This window comes from Acinonyx jubatus, chromosome C1, assembly GCF_027475565.1.
Source record: "Acinonyx jubatus isolate Ajub_Pintada_27869175 chromosome C1, VMU_Ajub_asm_v1.0, whole genome shotgun sequence".
Classification (NCBI taxonomy): Eukaryota; Metazoa; Chordata; class Mammalia; order Carnivora; family Felidae; genus Acinonyx; species Acinonyx jubatus.
The window spans coordinates 16,886,073-16,902,789 of record NC_069381.1 but is presented as its reverse complement, the minus strand read 5'-3'; the positions used below and the strand labels follow the sequence as shown (position 1 = coordinate 16,902,789).

The 16,717-nt window shown below is 41.3% G+C and overlaps 1 protein-coding gene across 9 annotated transcripts in view; it reads left to right on the top strand.

The window, feature by feature from the left end:
* The window catches only part of LUZP1 (leucine zipper protein 1), a 104,478-nt gene that overhangs the window by 82,679 nt on the left and 5,082 nt on the right, over window positions 1-16,717 (top strand). For 8 of the 9 annotated variants that reach the window (XM_053208740.1, XM_053208732.1, XM_053208719.1 and 5 more), the window contains one exon: window positions 12,933-16,120. In XM_053208740.1, the coding sequence (XP_053064715.1) occupies window positions 13,052-16,120 (3,069 nt within the window). In that variant the 5' untranslated portion in view covers window positions 12,933-13,051. Of the gene's footprint in view, window positions 1-5,354; window positions 5,412-12,932; window positions 16,121-16,717 lie in introns of all 9 variants that reach the window. The other variant, XM_053208737.1, reaches the window with a different exon arrangement.

The following is a 16,717-nucleotide window of genomic DNA, read 5'->3' as shown; positions in this document are numbered from 1 at the left end:
TATCACCCAGAGTCCATAGTTTACATAGCTCATTCTTGGGTGTTGTACATTCTCTGAGTTTGGACAAATTTATAATGAGATGTATTTACTGGTATAGTATTATGCAGAGTAGCTTTATTGCCCTGAAAATTCACTCTGTTTCTCTCTCCTGATCTTTTTATTGTCTCCATAATTTGACTTTACCAGAATGTCATATAGTTGGAATCATATAGTATGTAGCCTTTTCAGATTGGCTGCTTTTACTTTTAAGCTGCCTCCTTGTGTTTTCATGGCTTGATAACTTCTTTCTTTCAAAATTTTTAAAGTTTATTTTGAGAGAGTACACTCGAGTGTGTGCAACTAGGGGAGGGACAGAGGGAGAGAGGGAGAGAAAGAGGATCTCGAGCAGGCTCCGCACTGTCAGTGCAGAGTCCAGTGCAGGGCTCGAATTCACGAACCATGGCATCATGACCTGAGCCGACGTTGGATGCTATGGTTGGCACCCCATAGCTCATTTCTTTTTAGCCAAATAATATTCCATTATTTGGATATACCACAGGTTATCCACTCACTACTGAAGGACATCTTGTTTGCTTCCAAGTATTGGCAGTTATGAGTAGAGGTGCTAGAAATATCTACATGCAGATTTTACTCCTTTGGGTAAATACAAAGGAGTGCTATTGCTGGATCATATGGGTAAAACTGTTTAGTTGTAAGAAACCACCAAACTGTCTTCCAGAGTAGTTGTATCAGTTTGCATTCCCACTAGCACTGGGAATTCCTATTGTTCCACATTCTCACTAGCATTTGGTATTGTTGGTGTTTCAGATTTTGGCCATTCTGATAGGTGTATAGTGATATCTCATTGTTTTGTGTTCCCCTGATGACATGATGTGGAGCATCTTTTCATATGCTTATTTGCCACCTGTATATCTTCTCTGGCCATTTTTTAATCAAGTTATTTTCTTATTGTTGAGTTTTAAGGATTCTTTGTATTTTAGGTTTACACTCTTTTATCAGATATGTCTTTTGCAGATATTTTTTCCCACTGTATAGCCTATCTTTTCAGTCTCTTAACATTGTCTTTTGAAGAGTAGTTTTTAATTTTAATGAAGTCCAGCTTACCAGTTATTTCTTTTATGGATCATGCCTTTGGTATTGTATCTAAAAAGTCCTCATCATACCATACCCAACCAAGGTCATCTTAAGTTTTCTGGTCTGTTACCTTCTAGGCACTGTATAGTTTTTTCTTTTTAAGTTTGTTAACTTAAAGTTTGTTAAGTCTGTTCTTTATTTAGTGGGCAAGGGGCAGAGAGGGGAAGAATCCCAAGCAGGATCCATGCTATCAGTGCAGAGCCTGATGCAGGGATGGAACTTACTAACAGTGAGATCATGACCTGAGCCAAATCAAGAGTTGGACAGATGCTCAACTGACTGAGCCACCCCAGGGCCCCTGCACTTTATAGTTTTATGTTTTACATTTAGGTCTGTGACCCAGTTTGAGTTAGTATTTTTGAAGGGTTTAAGGTCTGTGTCTGGGTTTGTTGTTTTGAATGTGGGTGTTCATTTGTGCCAGTACTACCTGGTGAAAAGACCAGCTTCGCTTCATTGTATTGCTTTTGCTTCTTTGTCAAAGATCAGTTAACTATGCTTATGTGGATCTATTTCTGGGCTCTCTTTTCTGTTCTTTTGATTTATTTGTCTATTCTTTTACCAATACAACATTGTCTTGAATACTGCAGTTTTATAGTTAAGTCTTGAGATCAGGTAGTGTTAGTCTCCCAACTTTGTTGTTCTTCAATATGTGTTGGCTGTTCTGGATCTTTTGCCTTTCCATATAAATTTTAGAATCAGTTTGTTGATATCCACAAAATAATTTGCATGAGGTTTTGATTGGGGTTACATTTACTCTTTCAAGTTAGGAAGAATTGACATTTGGACATTATTGAGTCTTCCTATCTATGAACATGGAATATCTCTTTATTAATTCTTCTTTGATTCATCAGTTTTTTAAAAATGTTCATTTATTATTGAGAGAGAGAGAGAGAGAGAGAGAGAGGGAGACAGAGCATGAGTGGGGGAGGGGCAGAAAGAGAGGGAGACACAGAATCAGAAGCAGGTTCCAGGCCCCGAGCTGTCAGCACAGAGCCCGACGCGGGACTTGAACTCACAAACTGTGAGATCATGACCTGAGCTGAAGTCGGACGCTTAACCGAGTGAGCCACCTAGGCGCCCCAATCCATTAGTTTTATATAGTTTTCCTTACATCGGTCTTGTACATATTTTGTTAGGTTTATATTTATGTAATTCTTTTTTTTTGGAGCTGGGTGCTAATGTAAATGGTATTGTGTGTGTGTTTTTTAATGGTATTCTTGTTTTTTAAAAAAATATTTATTTATTTTTGGGGAGGGGGAGGGTCAGAGAGAGGAGAGAGAGAGAGAATCCCAAGCAGGCTTCATGCTATCAGTGCAGGCCCAATACAGGGCTTGATCCCACCAACCATGAACTCATGACCCGAGCCTAAGTCAAGAGTCAGCCGCTCAACCGAGACACACAGGCGCCTCTAATGGTATTGTTTTTAATTGCAAATTCCATTTGTTCATTGCTGGTATATAGGAAAGAGACTGACTTTTTTTTTTTTTAAGCTTATTTATTTTGAGAAAGCATGCATGCAGCAACAGAGAGAGAAGAAGAGAGAGAATCCCAAGGAGGCTCCTCGTTTTCAGCACATGGAGCCCGATGCAGGGCTTGATCTCCTGAACTGTGAGAGCATGACCTAAAATCAAGAGTCAGACGCTTAACTGACTCCAGTCACGCAGGCGCCCTACAGCTGACTTTTGAATGCTAACTTTGTATCTTACGTTCTTGCTGTAGTTGCTTATTAGTTCTGGGGAATTTTTTTTTGTTATTGTTGATTCATTTGGGTTTTCTACAATCATGTCCTGTGCAAAACAAAGAGTTTCATTTCTTCTTTCCCTTTCTTTTTTTTTTTTTTTTCTTCTTGTCTTACCATATCAGTTAGGATTCTAGTACAGTTTTGAGAAGCTGTGGTAAGGGGACTTCTTGCTTTGTTCTTGATCAGAGAACAGTTTTCCACCTTTAAGTATGATGCTAGCTGTAGATTTTTTTTTTTTTAAATAAAGTTGAGGAGGTTTCCCTCTATTCCTCATTTTCTGAGTTTTACTGTGAATGGGTATTGGGTTTTGTCAAATGCTTTTTCTGTATCTTTTTATAAGATCATGTGATTTTTCTTCTTTAGTCTGTTGATATGCCGGATTACATTAATTGATTTTTTTTTTTAATTTTTTTAACGTTTATTTATTTTTGAGACAGAGAGAGACAGAGCATGAACGGGGGAAGGGCAGAGAGAGAGGGAGACACAGAATTGGAAGCAGGCTCTAGGCTCTGAGCCATCAGCCCAGAGCCTGATGTGGGGCTCGAACTCACAGACCGCGAGAATCGTGAACTGAGCTGAAGTTGGACGCTTAACCGACTGAGCCACCCAGGCGCCCCACATTAATTGATTTTTGAACGTTGAGCCAGTTTTGTATACTCAGGATAAATCCCACTTGGTCATGGTCTGAAATTCTTTTTATACAGTGTTGGATTAGATCTGCTAATATTTTGTAAGATTTTTACATCTATGTTTATGAGAGATCTTAGTCTGTGGGTTTTTTTTTTTCTTTGTCTGGTTTTGATGTTAGGGTAATGTTGGCCTCAGAATGAGCTAAGGAGTATTTCCTCTGCTTCTAACTTCTGGAAGAATTTGTAGAAAATTGTATAATTGCTTCTTTTTTTTTTAAATTTATTTATTTTGAGAGAGAGGGTATGCTTGTGAGTGGGGGGAGAGGAAGGAGCAGAGAGAGGGAGAGAGAGAGAATCCCAAGCAGGCTCTGTGCTGTCAGTGCTCAGTGCAGAGAACCCAACCCAGGGCTCTGTCCCACGAATCATGAGATCATGACCTGAGCCGAAATCAAGAGTTGGATGCTCACCAGTGGAGCAACCCAGGCACCTCTTATAATTGATAGAATTACTTCTTAAATGTATGGTAGAATTACCAGTGAATCCATCTAGGCCCAGTATGTTTCCTGTTTTTGAAGGTTATTATTGATTCCATTTCTTAAATAGATACAATCCTATTCAGATTACCTATTTCCTGCTTGTGTGAGTTCCTGAGGATTATATCTTTCAAGCAATTGGCACATTTCATCTAGGTTATCAAATTTGTGGGCATAGAGTTGTTCATAATCCCTTGTTCTTTTAATGTCCATGGGATCTGTAGTGATAGCCCCTCTTACTGGTATTAGTAATTTGTCTTTTTTTTTTTTTTCTTCATTAGCCTGGCTAGAGGCTTATTGATTCTATTGATCTTTTCAAAGAACCAGTTGATTTCTGCTTTAATTTTTATTTCTTCTCTTCAGTTAACTTTGGTTTTAATTTGCTTTTCTTTTTCTAATTGCCTAAGATGGAAGCGTAGCTTATTGCTATTAGATCTTTGTTCTTACCTAATACATGCATTTGGTGCTATACATTTGCCTCTAAGCATTGCTTTTGGTACACCCCACAAATGTTGATAAAGTTGTATTTTCATTTTCATTAAGTGCAAAATATTTAAAAATTTCTCTTGAGATTTCTTCTTTGACCCATGAATTATTTAGAAGTGTGTTGTTTAGGGGTGCCTGGGTGGCTCAGTTGGCTGAGCATCCGACTTTGGCTCAGGTCATGATTTTGTGATTCTTGAGTTCGAGCCTCACATCGGGCCCTGTGCTGACAGCTCATAGCTTGGAGCCTGCTTCAGATTCTGTCTCCCTCTCTCTCTCTGCCCCTCTCCCATTCTCTCTCCCTCCCCCCCCCCCCCCAAAATAAATAAATATTTAAAAAATTTTTTAAAGAAGTGTGTTTAATCTCCACAAATATTTGGGTATTTTCCAGCTATCTTTCTGGTATTGATTTCTAGTTTAATTCCATTGTGGTCTGAGAGCATACAATGTATGATTTCTGTTCTTCAAGTTGTTGTGTCTTGTGGCTCAGAATGTGGTCTCTCTTGGTGTCCATGTGAACTTAAGAATGTGAACGCTACTGGCTATGGATTCTGTATCTCCTCTCTCTCTGCCCCTCCCCTGCTTGCTCTCTCTCAAAAATAAACATTAAAAAAAGAAAAGAATGTGTATGCTATTGTTGTTGGATGAATAGTCTATATATATGTTCATTATATACAGTTTCTTGATTACATTGTTGACTTCAACAATGTCCTTACTGATTTTTTGCCTGCCGGATCTGTCAGTTCCTGAAAGAGGGGTGAAGTCTCCAGCTATAGTAGTAGATTCATCTGTTTCTCTTTGCAATTCTATTGGTTTTTGATGCTTCTTTGTTAGGTGCATACACATTAAGGATGGTTACGTCTTGGAGAATTGAGACTCCTTTATCATCATGTAAGTCTGTCTTTATCCCTGATTACTTGCTCTGAAATATTCGGTCTTGATATTAATGTAGCTAGGCCAACTTCCTTTTGATTAGTTAGTATGGCAAAATTTTCTCCATCCCTTTACTTTTAATCATTATGCATCTTTATTAAAATTTTAAAGTGGATGAGCACTAAATAATGCATACTATTGTTGAATCATTATATCATACACCTGAAACTGTAACACTGTCCATTAATTATACTGAAATTAAAGAAATTTGAAGGGGGTTTTTGTAAACATACAGTCGTGTCTTTTGATATACTCTCTCTTTTAATTGGTATATTTAGACTGTTGATGTTTAAAGTGATTATAAGCTCTTGTTTTTTGTTACTTTTTGGCTTTTTTTCCTGCCTTTTGTGGTTTTAATTAAGCATTGTATATGGATCCAGTTTCTCTCCTTAGCATATCAATTAAACTTATATTATTTTTTTAATGCTTATTTATTTTTGAGAAAGAGAGAAAGAGAGAGTGTGAGCATGCACGCCAGAGAGTGCATAGGAGGGGCGGGGAGAGAGGGAAACAGAGGATCCAAAGCGGGCTCCATGATGACAGCAGAGAGCCAGCCCCATGCGGACTCCAAACTCAGCAACCTCGAGATTGAGACCTGAGCCAGAGTCGGATGCTTAACTGACTGAGCCACTCAGGTGCCCCCAATTAAACTTTTTTAAGAGTTTGCCCTAGAGTTCGTAGTGTACATTTATAGGTAGTACAAATACTTTATAATAAAGTATTTCTAGTTCCTCTCTTGTCCCTTGTATCACTGCTGTCATTCATTTTATTTATACATAAGCTGTATAACGATTGAATACATTGTTGCTATTATTTTGAATTATCTGTTAGATCAATTAAAAGTAAGAAAAATTAAAAATGTTATTTTACTTTAACTTTAATGCTCTTCCTTTCTTGATGTGGTTTGAGTTTTTAATCCATATCATTTTTCTTCTCACTGAAGAATTTTTTTTTAAGTTTATTTTTGAGAGAAATAGAGACATCCTCTCAGAGAGAGGAATGAGAGAATCCCAAGCAGGCTCCATGCTGCCAGTGCAGAGTCCGATACAGGGCTCAAACCCATGAAGCTGTGAGATCATGACATGAGCTGAAGTCAAGAGTCAGACGCTTAACCGACGGAGCCACCCAGATGCCCCTGAAGAACTCTTCTAGCATTTCTTGCAGGGCAGGTCTACTGGCAGCAGATCTCAATTTTTAGTTGTCTAAGTCTTTATTTTTCCTTCACTTCTGAAATGGTACTGAATTTTTTTTTTCTTTTTTGTGGGGTACAGAATTGTAGTTTTGGGTTTTTGTTGTTTTACCTTTCAATATTTTAAATATTTCACTTCACTCTCTTCTTGCTTTGCATGACTTCTGAGAAGTCAGATGGAATTCTTATCTTTGCTACTCTGTAGGTTGTGTTTTTTTTCCTGGGCTTCAAGATTTTTTTCTTTATCCTTGATTTTCTGCAGTGTGAATATGGTATGTCTAGGTGTTGGGTTCTTGTTTTTCTTTTGTCTTTATGGCATTTATCCTGCTTGGTGTTATTTGGTGTCTGACACTAATTTTGGGAAAATTTTCAGTCATTATTGCTTCAAATTTTTCTTCTGTTAATTCCCATTACAAGTGTAGTTGTCCCATACTTATTGGATGTTCTGTTCCCTTTTTTTTTAGTCATTTTTCTCTTTACTTTTCAGGCTTGGAAGTTTCTATTGACATACCCTCAAGCTGAGAGTCTTTACTCAGTTCTGTTAGTCTACTGATAAGATAATCAAAGGCAGTCTTCATTGCTGTAACAGTATTTTTGATCTCTGTTTTAAAAAATAATATGGTCTTGGGGCACCTGGGTGGCTCAGTTGGTTAAGCATCTGACTCTGGCTCAGGTCATGATCTCAACGGTTTGTGAGTTCGAGTCCCACATCAGGCTCTGTGCTCATAGCATGCAGCTTGGAGCCTGCTTCAGATTCTTTGTGTCCCTCTCTCTCTGCCCCTCCCCTGCTTGTGCTCTCTCTCTCAAAAATAAATATTTAAAAAAATTTGAAAATTAAAATATGTGGGTTTTTTTTCCATTTATTTATTTTGAGAGAGAGGGAGAGCGTGCATGCATGCGCTAGTTGGGGAGGGGAAAAATGGGGAGAGAGAATCCCAAGCAGGGATATGGGCCTGGAAGTCATGAACTACGAGATCATGACCTGAGCCAAAGTCGGATATTTAAACTACTGAGCCACCCAGGTGCCTGTAACATTTTGTTGATTCCTAAAACTTCCATTTCTGTTACTCATTTGTTCTTGTATGGTGACTACTTTTTCCGTTAGAGCCCTTATCGCAGTAGATATTTTAAATTTCTGGTAATTCCAACATCTGCCATTTCTGAGTCCAGTTTTGATGCTCGCTCTGTTTTTTCAAACTATTTTTTGCCTTTTAGTATGCCTTATGATTTTTTTTGGTGAAAGCAGGACATGATGTCCTGGCTAAAAAAAAAAAAACTGAGGTAAGTAGGCCTTTAGTGATAGCCTTTTCCCCTTCTCCTCCCAACCTCCCATACCTCTCAGGTGGTACAGGATGGCTGGAGGGAGCAGGAATTGGGTATTTCCCTTCCCCCAGGTTCTGGTTTCAAAACGGTTGATTTAACACTCCCCTGTTGGATGCACAGGGCGGGGGAAGTCTCTCATCTTCACTGTGAGAACCTCGTTCAACTCATGGAGGTAAAGCTCACCAAATGGGGGGCATCCCCCCCCTAACACAGACTCCCTCTTGTTCTTAACTCTCAGAGTTGTCCACACTGAGCCTCCAGCAGTTTGTCAATTGCAGTTTAGGTTTTCCTACCCTGCTGCTGGTTCCCATGGAGGTTTCTACTGGTGAATTTCTGTTTTTGTAAATTGTTGATTCTTTGCATCCACTTGTCTAAGTTTTAGAGAAGTGGTTTCTGTGACCTCATTTCTCTCATGGACCTAAGAAGAGTTGTGAATTTTCAGTCTGTTCAGTTTTTTATATATTAAGACACAGAGTGATGACTTCTAAGCTCTTTACATTTGCATTTCTGGACCAGAAGTGGGAAATCTGCCCTACCTTCTCTGTGCTTTTTACTTCTTTCCTCCCTTAAATTAATTTTTTTTTAAACTGTGGTAAAAAATGCATAACATAAGATATATTCACCATTTACAGTTCAGTAGGGTTAAGTATATATTTGCACATTGTTGTGCAACCAGTCTCTGGAACAGTTTTTTTATCTTGCATGACTGAAATTCCATACCCATTAAACAGTAACTCCCATTTCCCCCTCCCCCAGCCTGTGGCAACTACCATTCTACTGTGTTTATTTGAATTTGAATATTCCTAGATACCTCATATGAGTGAAATCATATACTATTTCTCTTCTGTGACTGGCTTGTTTCACTTAGCACAGTGTCCTCAAGGTTCATCCAGGTCTCCTTTTTAAGGCTAATATTTCACTGTAGCGTATACTACATTTTGTGTCTCCATCATCCATTGATAGACACTTGGTTGCAATAGTGCTGTCATGAACACAGCTGTACAAATTATCTCTTTAAGATCCTGTTTTGAATTTTTTTATAGTTAGGCCTAGAAGTGGAATTGCTGGATCATACGGTAATTCTATTTTTAATTTTTGGAGGAGCTGCCATACTGTTTAGCTTTGCCATTTTATTTTCCCACCAATAGTGCACAAGCGTTCCAGTTTCTCCATACTCTCACCACCACTTGTTCTTTTGAGAGTGGCCATCTTGATGGGTGTGAAGTGGTATCTCATTGTGATTTTGATTTGCATTTCCCTAATGATGAGTGATGTTGAGTATCTTTTCGTATGCTTGTAGGTCACTTGGGTATCATCTTTGGATCAATTATTCAAGTCCTTGGCCCAGTTTTTAATCGTGTTGTTTTTTGTTAGGTTGTAGGAGTTCTTTATATATACTCTGCTTATTGATGCCTTATCAGATATATTATTAATATCTACTCTTACCAAGGTCTAAAGTTATAATAATTCTATCCTCTTCCTTCAAAATACAGAGTTTTAAGAACACTTGAATTCTGATTTCCTTCTTTAGGACTTAACAGGTTATTATGTACCATTTCAGGTAGTTCCACTTTGGTTTTATCCTGCCCTTCCCCTTCCCACTCCCAGTTAATTTTTGTTTATTGTTTAACTGAACCAATGCTTGTTTGGGTTTTCTTTGCTTACTGTTTCTTCTTGCATCTCATGCCTTTCCTAAGTAATCATTTTCTATATTCTTTTCTTTTCCTTTGAGTAGGCTCCACCCCCAGCGTGGAGCCCAACACAGGGCTGGAACTCATGACTCTGGGATCAAGAGTCAGATGCTTAACCGACTGAACCACCCAGGTGCCCCATCTATATTCTGAATTACATCCATAAATAGTCTTTTCAGTGAAAGTCTGTTAATAGTAAACACTTAGGTTTTTATTTTCCTTTGTGTTCTGAAAAGTGTTCAATTGTACCTTCTTTCATAAAGATATTACCATGTCTTTTGTCTTTTTTTTTAAGTTTGAGTGAGAGTGGGGGGCCGGGGGGGGGGGTGGAGAGTGAGAGAATCCCACGCTGTCAGCACAGAGCCTGACTTGGGGCTCAAACTTACAAACCATGAGATCATGACCTGAGCTGGAACCAAGAGTGGGACCCTTAACCGACTGAGCTACCCAGGTGTCCAGTTTTTTTTTAATTTTTAAAATTTATTTTTAATTTATATCCAAGTTAGCATATAGTGCAATGATTTCAGATTTCAGTGATTTATCCCTTATGTGTAACACCCAGCGCTCATCCCAACAAGTGTCTTCCTTAATGCCCCTTACCCATTTAGCCCATCCCCCCACCCGCAGCCCCTCCCAGCAACCCTGTTTGTTCTCTGTATTTAAGAGTCTCTTATGTTTTGTCCCCTCCCTGTTTTTATATTATTTTTGCTTCCCTTCCCTTATATTCATTTGTTTTGTATCTTAAATTCCACATATGAATGGAGTCATATGATATTTGTCTTTCTCTGATTTATTTCACTTAGCATAATACCCTCTAGTTCCATCCACGTAGTTGCAAATGGCAAGATTTCATTCTTTTTGATTGCCAGGGAATACTCCATTGTGTGTGTGTGTGTGTGTGTACACACCACATCTTTATCCATTCATCTGCCGATGGACATTTGGGCTCCTTCCATACTTTGGCTATTGTCGACAGCGCTGCTATAAATATTGGGGTGCATGTGCCCCGTCAAAACAGCACACTTGTATTCCTTGGATATACATACCTAGTAGTGCAGTTGCTGGATCGTAGGGCAGGAACTTTTTGAGGAACCTTCATACTGTTTTGATAAGTTCTTTAACGTTTGTTTATTTTTGAGAGAGAGAGAGAGAGAGACAGAGTGTGAGCAGAGGAGGGGCAGAGAGAATCCGAAGTAGGCTCAAGCCTCTGAGCTGTCAGCACAGAGCCTGACACAGGGCTTGAACTCGTGAACCACAAGATCATGACCTGAGCTGAAGTCTTCAGGATGTTTAACTGACTGAGCCACCCAGACACCTCTCTAGTTTTTTTGTTTTGTTTTGTTTTTTAAAAAAGATTTTTAAGTAATCTGTACATCCAGCATGGGACTCAAACCCACAACCCTGAGAACCAAGAGTTGCGTGCTCTGAGCCAGCCAGGTGCCCCATCCTGTCTTTTGTCTTCTATTTGACACTTAAGTTTCTGTTGAGAAGCCAGTTCAGTTGTTACTTCTTCATAGAATATTTTTCCTTCTTGTTGCTTCTCTTCTCTTTGTGGTATTCTGCTGTATCCTTATCATGTGTCTAGGTGCAGATTTAACTTTTACCCTGCTTGGTTGGGACTTTGTTTCCTAAATATAAGGCTCCCTTTCATCAACTCTTGAAAAATACTTAGCTAGTATTTCTGCCTCTCCCCCATTCTCTGTTCTTCCTTTTGGGCCACCTGTTAAAACTTCATTTTTGGACCTCTGTATTTTATTCCCCCTATTAACCTGTCTTTCACAAAATTTTTAAGTTTGTGCTACCTTTTGTAATCTCCTTATATCTCTTCTCAAATACTGCATTCTTTTCATTTGCATCTAATTTGCCATTTTTCTTTCCATTTCTAAGCGATTCTATTTGGTTAATTTAAAAATCTTCTGATCTTTTTTGATACCATTTTCTTGTCTCCTGGTTTTGATTCCTTCTTTTATGACTTTAAACATTGGAATGTACTTACAGTTTCTAGTGTGTCTTACTAACTTTGGTTCTTACTGGTGTAAATACCTGTTGTTCAGTCATAGTAAAAGATTGGTCCTTCTCTGTTTTGTAATTTAGAATTGTAAACTCAGGTTCAGCAGGACTTTATCTATAGGACTCTTATGTGACCTTGGTAGAGAGTCTCTCTCTCTCCAGAGTATTTTTGTTTACCTCTGGTAGGTTTCCCAGGGATTTTACCAGGCTGAGACCATTTTTGGTTAGATTCTCTGCGAGGAGAAGTTGATATCAGACCCCTCAGGGCAGTGTAAATCTAACTCTGAACTCAAGTGAAGGCAGGCCAAAGATTATACATTCTCTAGGGATATACCCTTTTGTTTCTTCCCTCACGGACCCTAGGTCCTTTTATCTCCCTGGTGTCAGTGAGGTGACTTTTTTTCACTAATCTACTTCTTTCTCTGAAGCTGTTGTAGTTCTTAATAATTTTAGGATTATTTACTGCTTTGTTACCTAGAGCTCTATGCATTATCTCCGAATGATAACGGGGAGAGATGTGGTAGGGATTATTATACCCATTTCACAACTAAGTAAAACTGGAGCTGTTACTCTCCTGAGATGACTCCCTGACATTATGTAGGTGGCAGATGGTAAAGAGATTCTTAGAGCTTGCCATGAGAAATGGGGTATTCTTCTGTGTTTTTTTGCCATGCAGCCACTGGTAGCATTCTTCATTAGGATGAAACTAGGTATCACCTCAACATCAGTCATAAAGAAAAACCAGTGTTTTTCTGCAGGTTTATTAAAATTCATTCATTCAACAAATTTGAACACCTGCTACGTTCTAGGCACAAGAATTAATACGAGAGGTCTGTTAACAACTGGGAGCTGAAGTACAGATAATTGGATTTGCTGCCTGACATGCTTTCTGCTTTCCATCCAAGTTAGTTAGCATATAGTGCAACAATGATTTCAGGGGTAGATTCCTTAATGCCCCTTACCCATTTAGCCCATCCCCCCTCCTACAACCCCTCCAGCAACCCTCTGTTTGTTCTCTATATAAAGAGTCTCTTATATGTTTTGTCCCCATCCCTGTTTTCATATTATTCTTGCTTCCCTTCTCTTGTGTTCATCTGTTGTGTCTTAAAGTCCTCATATGAGTGAAGTCATATGATAGTTGTCTTTCTCTAATTTTGCTTAGCATAATACCCTCTAGTTCCGTTCACGTAGTTGCACATGGCAAGATTTCATTCTTTTTGATTGCCGAGTAATATTCCATTGTGTATGTCTGCTTTCCTTCTATAGACTGATAATGGTCTCCAGCTGCCAAAGAAGGTTGTGGATGCCAAGAGAAAGGTAACCATTTCTCAGCCCCCTGAGTGGAACTGGATGCCTCTAGGAGCCCACACCGGCTAGCAGCAGACATGGCTGAATTTACAAGCTACAAGGATACTGCCTCCAGCCGCCACTTGCGGTTTAAGTTACAAAGTCTAAGTCGCCGCCTCGATGAGTTGGAGGAAGCCACAAAAAACCTCCAGAAAGCAGAGGATGAGCTCCTGGATCTCCAGGACAAGGTGATTCAGGCGGAAGGCAGCAATTCTAGCATGTTGGCGGAGATTGAAGTGTTGCGCCAGCGAGTGCTGAGAATTGAAGGCAAAGATGAAGAAATTAAGAGAGCAGAGGATCTGTGTCAGCTGATGAAGGAGAAGCTTGAAGAGGAAGAAAACCTCACCCGGGAGCTGAAATCTGAGATTGAACGGCTTCAGAAACGAATGGCTGAACTGGAGAAGCTGGAGGAAGCCTTTGGCAGGAGTAAGAACGATTGTACCCAACTCTGTCTGAGCCTGAATGAGGAGAGAAACCTGACAAAGAAGATCTCCGCTGAGCTGGAAATGCTCAGGGTCAAAGTGAAAGAACTAGAATCTTCCGAGGACCGCCTGGATAAAACTGAGCAGAGTTTAGTGTCAGAGTTAGAAAAACTGAAGTCATTAACTCTGAACTTTGTAAGTGAGAGAAAATACTTGAATGAAAAGGAGAAAGAGAATGAGAAACTGATAAAAGAGCTCACTCAGAAACTGGAGCAGAACAAAAAAATGAACCGAGATTATTCAAGGAATGCTTCTAATCTTCTGGAAAGGAATGACCTGCGGATTGAGGACGGGATCTCCTCCACACTGACGTGCAAAGAATCAAGAAGGAAGGGCGCTCTGGACTATCTAAAGCAGGTAGAGAACGAAACAAGAAACAAATCAGAAAACGAAAAGAACCGAAATCAAGAAGACAACAAAGTTAAAGATCTCAACCAAGAGATTGAGAAACTCAAGACACAAATCAAACATTTTGAATCTTTGGAAGAAGAGCTTAAGAAAATGAGGGCCAAAAATAATGATCTTCAGGATAATTACCTAAGTGAACAAAATAAAAACAAACTCTTAGCCAGCCAGCTGGAGGAGATAAAGCTACAAATCAAGAAACAGAAAGAGTTAGAGAACGGGGAGGTAGAAGGGGAAGAGGCTTTCCTGTCCGGCAAAGGCAGGCATGAGAGAACTAAGTTAAGAGGCCATGGCTATGAGGTACCTGTGTCCAAGCACACACCGCGGGAACTGTCCCCTCAGCAGAAGCGGGAGAGGCATCGAAACAGAGATATTGCGCTCAACAATGAAAACTGTTCTCTGGGCAATAGGCAGGTTTCCTCTCCCAGTTTCACCAACAGGAGGGCAGCCAAAGCTTCCAACATCGGGGCGGGTACAGACAGTGGGACTCAGGAGACAAGGAGAACTGAAGACCGATTTGTATCTGGCTCCTCTCAGAGTGAAGGGAAGAAGTCCAGGGAGCAGCCTTCAGTGCTTAGCCGCTACCCACCTGCTGCTCAGGAGCACAGTAAAGCTTGGAAGAGTACTCCCAAACCAGGTACTGAGGGTGGGTTGAAGGGAAAAGTGGAGAAGACAACACGAACATTTAGTGATAATACCAACCATGGATCCGTTCCCAGTGACGTACTGGGTAGAGCTGACAAGGCTTCTGACACCTCTTCTGAGGCCCTCTTTGGCAAAAGGGGGCAGGTGCCTGGCAATGGAAGTCAGGTAACCCAGGCTGCAGACTGTGGCAGTCCTAAGGCAATTGGAGCTCTGGCCTCATCCCGAAGATCTTCCTCAGAAGGGCTCTCCAAGGGCAAAAAGGCTGTCAGTGGCCCGGAGGCTGATACCACTTCCCCAAATTCCAAGCCTCCACTTTTATCAAAGTATCCTTATAATTCCAGAAGCCAAGAGAACATCCTTCAGGGCTTTTCAACCCCAAATAAAGAAGGTGTTGATCAACCCGTAGCAGTCGTGATGGAAGACAGCAGTCAACATGAGACCCTGAGGTGCCGGGTCATCAAGCCCAGTGGCAGAGAGAAGCCAGACTCAGATGACGACGTGGATGTGACGTCTCTTGTTACTGCCAAACTGGTAAACACCACCATCACTCCAGAGCCAGAGCTCAAACACCAACCCAACTCTAGAGAGAGAGCCAAATCCCGAGGGGGACTCAGAACCTCCCTGTTTGAGAATGATAAAGATGCTGGGACAGAAAGTGAGTCTGTGAAACCTGTCAGAGCCTCCACCAATGCCACGGAATTCCCAGACGCCAATGGTGCTGGGGTAAAAAGCCAGCGGCCCTTTAGCCCCAGAGAGGCATTGCGGTCTAGAGCCATCATCAAACCTGTCATCATTGATAAGGATGTGAAAAAAATCATGGGAGGATCTGGAACTGAGGCCACAATGGAGAAGCAGAAATCCACCTCCAAACCAGGGCCAAACAAGGTGACAAGCAGCATAACTATCTACCCCTCTGACAGCGGCAGCCCCAGAGCTGCCCCAGGTGAGGCCCCGAGGGAAAGGCACACATCCACCAGCAACATCCAGGTTGGGCCAGCAGAGCTCACATCAGTCAGCAACCACGTCAGCTCTCCCTTTGAGCTCTCCATTCACAAACATGACATTGCTCTGCAGTTCACAGAAGCTGAAAGAATGGGAGATGGGCCCCTGAAGAACAAGCCAGAAACAGTGGTCTCTCGGAGCAGCATTATAATCAAGCCATCAGATCCTGTGGAGAGGAACAGCCATGCCCCCCCAGCGGAGACAATCAGGTGGAAAAGCCATAGTGCCCCTTCAGAAGTGGGCTCTTCAGATGCCAGACACGTTACTGTGCGGAACGCCTGGAAGAGTAGGCGAGACTTGAACTCCTTAGAAGACCCCCCAACTCGAATAGGTAGAAACGTGGAAGCCACCAACGCCTACACCCAGAGGGCCTCCACAGACTGTTCAGACCTTGGACAGCCCAAGTTGTACCTTTGTGAGCAGGGTGCTCAAAGGGCAGGAAATTCAGGGGATGCCCCTGAGCTCACCTCCAGAAGGACCCAGAGTAGCCTCACCGTGTCTGAGGTGCTGACTCGTCGGAATCGGGTGGGAGACACTGCCTCGGCTGCAGCCTGGAACCACTCGGCAGGCGCGGTGAGCCCCACTGCTGCCCCCCCCTCCCCTTTACTCTTTTACCTTCCTCTTTGCTCCCTCTGCTCTGGCCTGTGTGTCTCAGGATTATGCGGCTGAGAAATCCTGGGAGAGCTAGATGGATTGCTCAGAGAACTGAAAATAAGGTAGGTTTGGCCTTGAAGAAGAGTTTAGTACCTTGAAGGAGGTGTTTGCCAGAGAGCAGCATGAGTTTCCCCAACCCCCTTTTCCAGTTTATCTCTTCTATATATGAAGGTCACACAAAAAAGACAGATCTAGCCTCCATTCTCTTGGTTTGCCAGCATAGCAAAAAAAAAAACCTCCCCCTAAAACCCTATAGAGCAGCACCTAGAAGCCCAAGAACCAGCTGTGGCCACTGGGAAGCCCTATGCCAGGGTACCCGGTGACCCTTCTGTAGCACACGTAGGATGGGGGTGGGGGGGCAGGGAGAGAGTTTTCACAGCAGTTTTGCCAGCTGCTGGCATATGGGGGAGGAGAGTGAGGCTTCCACTGGGCCTACTTTGTATACTTTGTGTCCATGTGTCACTTTATTTTGTCTAAGCCATTTTATCATCAGTCTGAGGGCAGAACTAGTTCAGT